Genomic DNA, 5,913 nt, shown 5'->3' with positions numbered 1-5,913 from the left:
TTCATTGCTCTTTGAATTTTAACCCCACATTGACTTTCACCTCGCGAAACTTAATTGCGGAATTACTTCAAGAGGTTGCGCTAAATAATTACCAAAGGTTGTGAGCGAATTAGAGGAAATTGGAATTAAAAATATTCTCGAAAGACCTGCAAATAGTTTCTAGTAAGCTTTGTGCTTCAAACTGATGGCTATATTTGGTATATAGTGTATAATATACCACATGAAATACTGCAATATATAGCTCTAGTTTTTATATAGTGTTAAATTTACCTTAAAAAATACCGATTGATTATCAAATGTATCAATCGGTATTTTTTAAGGTAAATTTAACACTATATAAAAAATACCGATTGATACATTTGATATATAGTATATAATATTTAATATACTAAAGTATACTAATGGATACATTCGGTATACAGTATATACTAAACTACAAAATACTAAAATATACCAATTGGTATATTGATATAGTACTTTATTTGAAATATACCATAGATTGTCAACCAAATCAATTAAGATCGAATTGCCCTACAAAAACATTTCTCAAATTTCTTCAACAACTTTTGTCTGATCGCAACCAAGTTTTCAGGAAAGATAAATACTACAGTACCAAAAATAGCTTACTATTCGATCTTTTACGATTTGTGAAGACGGATACTTGATAAAGATAACAAGTGTTGTCGATAAATTATATCTCTACCTCTAATAATCTGTGAGATCTTGGATAGTATATACACTTTTTGACTGGGAGACGCTTCTTTCTATCTATTACATACATTTCCCGTAGGCACAAACTTGTGATACCCTTCCAACCTTTGGGTAGCGGGTATATACTATATATCAAAACAATAGGTGATCTTTAAACAAATTCATCTGTGCTTAACTCAATACGAAACGAAACACTTTGGCTGCCTTTTCAAACTAAATTCAATTGCCTTTTATATAGTAATTGTAGATGTACAAAAAAATGTGTATAATTTAATAATAGTTAAAATTACTACAAACTAAAGCTTAACACATAGTCGAGAGTCAAATGGAAAAGAATTTAAAATTGAGAGCAGTTCGGCTTAAGCTTTGCGCTTGGGCTTTTTGCTCTCCATGAGACTCATGATTGTTTTGCGTAAGTCTTCCGTTTCCTTCTGCTCCATCTCGAGATTCTCGATTTGTTCCTTCTTCTCCTGCAGTTGTGTCTCGAGCACACTGACCAAATCCTCGGATTTCTTGCGCGCCTCCCGCTGCTCCTCGAGCGCTTTGTGCGTCTTGGCCAAATCGTTGGTGCGCTCCTCAATGGTGCGCAGCTTATCCTTGATGTCCTGCTCGTAGGCTAGCACAGTCTTTTTCAACTTCTCGATGCGAGTGCTCTGCAAAAAAAAAATGAAATTAATTCCATTTTATACTAATTTAATTAACTATCAATTATCACTTACGTTGTCCTTGCTAAGCGCTTCCAATTTGCACAGTTCATCGCTCTTGGCGCTGAGATTCTGACGCAACTCCTCGCAGTCTCGTTGCAGTCCAGCGATCTCCGACTGCTTGACCGATAGCCGACGCTCGTTGGCCTGCAGCTGCTCGGAGGTTTCGGACCAACGCTTCAACAAATCACTTAAATTCGCCTTGAGCTGTGCTGCCTGCGCCTTGAGGTCCTTGCACTGTGTCTGCAGGCTGTAAAGAATTGAATTGTATTGTATTGATTTTGATTAAGATGAAACTTGGAGCTAAAAGCTTCAGAGGCACACTTCCTTAACCCTCTAGTGACCAAATAATTGTTTATCTCTTAAGAATAAAGGTTTGTTCAGAAAACATTTTGGCTTTTGCTCGAATTGAGAATTTATAGAACAAACACTTGTGAAGCTTTAGATACACACTTTCTTAACCTACTAGTGCCCAAATTTAAAAAAATATATATATACCTTATCGAGTTCTTAAGAGTAAGGATTTGTTCTGGAAAAACGTGGGCTTGAATTGACATTTAAGGAACAAAAACCTTGGACCGCCAAGACCTTATAAAAAACCATAAAAAAAGTAACGAAAACTTTTTTTATGTTAGTGTTGTGGTTTGCGTCCTTAAGACTATCAACAACACTACGGTAACTTTGCTTCGAGTAACAAACTTCTTCAAATATGAACACAAAAAATTAGTTTGCCAAGTTGTTCAACTTCAAACGACTGCATCAGCTGAAGAAAGCTTGAACATCTTCTTGCCAACGTAATCAACTTAGTTTTTGTTCTTTCCTGAATTCGAAAAACCCAGAAGGAAAACAAAAAGATCTTTACCCGTCTAGAGAACATCATTTTTGGACTTTCCTGAATTCGAAATGAAAATAAAAAGCAGAACTTTACCCATCTCGAGAAAGGTCTTGGTCACTAGAGGGTTATTTACAAATCATTCTATGGCTACTTACCGCTCCTGGCTGATGAGCAGCTCAAAGTTCTTCGCCTGAAATTGCTGCAGCTCGGCATTCTGCACGTTCGTCAGCTGTGTGCTGTGGCTGAGTTGAACGCTCGCCTGCTCGAGACGTTGCTGCATATTGTGGGCGGCACAGTTGAGGCTCTCGATGCGATGACTGTAGAGCTCTATGACCTGCGAGACGGGTGCCAAGTGGAGTTCATTGCGACGCAATGTGTCACCAATGCTGTCGACCAAAGCGTTCACACGCTGCGCTAGCTCCTTGTCAATGAACGTGCGATGACTCTTGAGTATGGCACTAAGATTGCGCCACTGTTCCGCCTGCTCAGATGGCGGCGGGGACGACGACGCTTTGCTGCCAATGCTAGCAACAAACTGCAATGAAATGAAGTTAATAGAATGTCCTTGAAATGGAGTTGAAAACAAACTTTACCTTGGCCACCGCCGCCTTGGGAAAGTGCTCGAATTGTGCAATCTGTAGAGCAGCTGTGACCAGCTGCTCATTGCCACTGAGCATGGCACGAGCGAGCGCATATTGCAGCTGCGGCAGCTCCAGGAGTGCACAGCATTTGTCCCAATACGCCTTCTTTGCAATGCCGGCAAAATTGATGAGCAACAGCAGGCCAAAGATTGATTTCTCCACCTCCGACTGAGCGAGTGTTTGTGAGCACAACATTTGTGGCAAGAGCGACAAGGGGGCAGCCAATATCTTATCGAAATACGACTCGGAGATCTTCGAGAGCACAAGTTTCTCCGTCTTGCCGCTGCCCAAGAGTGTGAGCAGCAAACGCAATATGGCTGTCACATGGGCCGCCTTGGTGTCCGCTCGCTCAGCGCTCTGGATGAGCTTCACAACGTTTGTGGGCTCGCGGGCAATCAGTTGCGCCACACTGGCGCGTTTACCCAGACGCAGCAGCGACGTCAACAGCTCGATGGCTGCGACGCCGCACAAATCGGATTCGAGCCAATCGCAGAGCAACTCGTAGAGACGCGGCGTGATGGCATCCAGACTGATGATCTCATTGTCGGCGGACAGCTGCAGGATGTGGCTAATCAACTGAAAGATGAGCTGCATGCAGAGCTGTTGCTGCTTGCGTGTATCCTCGTTCGAGTCGTCCATGTGATGACGTGCCTCAATTTGCTGCAAGTGGCGAAAAGGTTCATAAATGAAAGAATTGTAAGATGAACACTGAATGCTTACGTTAAGCAGCCTTTCGATGTCATCGCAGAAATGCGTGTGACTCAGCATCGCCCGCTGTAATCCCGCATGACATTGTGCGTCGAGCAGAAAGTCAACAATGTGCCGCAACTGTGGCACATGCCACTGCTTCAGGCAATCCTCCATGCCGGCGAATGCGGTGCGCAGAAATGTGTGCAACTCTCGCGGCTCCAGGCAATGCACATCCTCCGACAAGATGATGAGCATCTTGTAGGCCAGCAGACCGTAGTGTTGTATGCGCCGACTGAAGCTGGAGATGTTGACGCTGCGCAGGAAGAGAAACAAGACGACAAAGTTCTTGTAGCACAGATTCACGAGAATCGATAGCGCCAACTGTGCTTGCGAGTTGTCCACATCGCTGGCATTGGCATCGCCATCGCTGTCGGGCACACTGTGCACCACATCGACCAGATGCTCGAGCAGCACCACCAGATACGGTTCCTCCCACTGGATACTGATGCCATACGTCAAATCCTGCAGCAGGAGCAACAGACGCTGACAACGTTCCGGCCGCGTTGTGCGCTTCAGCAAATAACTCAACAGCGGCACAAAGCAATACTTTTGCACAATGTCGGCGCGTGCCTCGAGATTGCGACTGCAGTGCTGCAACAGTGTGACGCATGTCCACAACGTTTCGCTGTCGCTGTCGCCATCGAGGGCGCTCATCAACGCATGCAGATCGACAAAGAATTTGGCCAACTCCAGATTCCCACCGGGACCGGCGGCATAACAATGCGTCGGCACCTTGGTGCTAAGGAGTGCAATGCTCCGTTGCAAATGCAGACGGGACTCTTCGCTTTTGAGCACATGATAGGCGGCTGCTTGCCTGCTGAATTCCCGCACATAGCTTATGGATTGCACGAAGGCAGCGTCCTGCATTTGTTGTTGTTGTTGTGGCAGCATTGATTGCATTGGCGAATCTCCATTTGGGGTGTTGTTGTTGTTGCTACCGCTTGTCATTGCTGTCGTGTGGTGATGGTTGCCACTGTGGCTCCTATGCACGCTCATTTTGTTTAATTAATTCAATTTTTCGTTTCTCTTCAAATTTTTTCACACAGTTTTTTTTCGAATATTGTTGCCGCTTGGCGCTAGTTCACGATCGAGCATCGGTTGTGGCTCATGTGAGCGATGCCGGTTCCGGTTCCGATTCCGATTAACGATCACACAAGAGCTGGCTCAATTGTTTTGCAGAGTAATCGACCGCAATTGAACAATAAATTATTCACAAGCTAATTTTATATATATAAAAACCAGATAATTATATTTAATTTAATTACACCCTGCAGTTAATTGAAGCTTTTCTTTCTTTATATAAAAGTATCTACGTAAAATTATCGAAAAAATACTAAAAAGTTTCAGTAATTCTTCCATGGTATTTTGCAAGTTGGAAACTGCAGACATTTGTCTGAAAAATTCCGTTATGCGCTTTTTGATCTCGCAAAAAAACAGACGCGCTTTTGTGAAAGTGTAAAATTAATAGCAATTTAGACGGAATTATAGGTAAAATGTTACGAAAGTCAGTAAAAATGTTATGAAAATATAGAGCACTAACAAGTGATCCTATAAAGTGCGTGCTTTAAGGTGTGTTTTTATAAATTTTAATTGGCCGCCATTTTCGTGAAAAATTATGCCGTTACGCGCTTTTATTAATGTAAAGTTTAAAGCAATGAATGTGAAATTTGCGATATAACGCCACGCGAGTGAATAAAAACAACAGGTGAACATACAAAAACCTTGAAGTTAAACCATATAAATTGTCCAAAGGATGTTGGTGATATTCGCAAAACTAAAAACAACTGGTAAGCGCTTTTTAAATGTCTATGCTTTCTTATAAGTTGGCAACACTTTCCAATATGTTGGCAACGCTTGTAAGAGTTGGCAATGTTGGTACACGGTTATTTACGAAAAAGTTGGCAACGTTTTTTAATTGATATGGCAACGTTCACGAAACGGTTATTTCGAATAGTTGGCAGTGCTCCTTAATTTACTAAGCTGGCAACCCTGCCGAGAGCGGTAACTTTAAATTCCTTTGGTAAATATCGCAAGGCATCAACCCTTTTGGCTGACAGCCGCAGGCACACACACAGCATGAGAATAAACGACACCCAGCGGGGTCAAAGGCAATGTGTCGACTGCTTGCTGTGTCGCTAAACGATTAATTACAAAACTTGCACAAGCATATAATAAACATACACACACTTGACATTTATGGCACATCTTGTTAACTGACGTTGTTCTTCTTATTATTGTTGTTCTCGAGGAAATGCCCTTGTGCATTAGGCTA

General features: G+C 42.5%; 1 protein-coding gene across 1 annotated transcript; it reads right to left on the bottom strand.

Annotated features, from left to right (window-relative positions):
• Positions 1-908: 908 nt before the first annotated feature.
• Positions 909-4,735, bottom strand: LOC117577664 (uncharacterized). Its single transcript, XM_034262554.2, has 5 exons — positions 3,612-4,735; positions 2,844-3,551; positions 2,406-2,785; positions 1,431-1,665; positions 909-1,364 (listed from the first exon to the last, which is right to left on the bottom strand). The coding sequence occupies exons 1-5, from the start codon at positions 4,635-4,637 to the stop codon at positions 1,071-1,073; spliced, it is 2,643 nt and encodes an 880-aa protein (XP_034118445.1). The 5' UTR covers positions 4,638-4,735; the 3' UTR covers positions 909-1,070.
• Positions 4,736-5,913: the final 1,178 nt, after the last annotated feature.

This window comes from Drosophila albomicans, chromosome X (assembly GCF_009650485.2).
Source record: "Drosophila albomicans strain 15112-1751.03 chromosome X, ASM965048v2, whole genome shotgun sequence".
Lineage (NCBI taxonomy): Eukaryota > Metazoa > Arthropoda > Insecta > Diptera > Drosophilidae > Drosophila > Drosophila albomicans.
This window is presented reverse-complemented; position numbering and strand designations above follow the sequence as displayed.

What these genes read in the sequence shown, in the direction of transcription:
- LOC117577664 (XM_034262554.2), bottom strand. Translation starts at nt 4,637, where the DNA reads ATGAGCGTGCATAGGAGCCACAGTGGCAACCATCACCACACGACAGCA. An exon ending in CCAAGGCGGCGGTGGCCAAG is followed by an intron (nt 2,786 to 2,843) that starts GTAAAGTTTGTT and finishes ATTTCATTGCAG; the next exon opens with TTTGTTGCTAGCATTGGCAG. An exon ending in AAGCGCTTAGCAAGGACAAC is followed by an intron (nt 1,365 to 1,430) that starts GTAAGTGATAAT and finishes TTTTTTTTGCAG; the next exon opens with AGCACTCGCATCGAGAAGTT.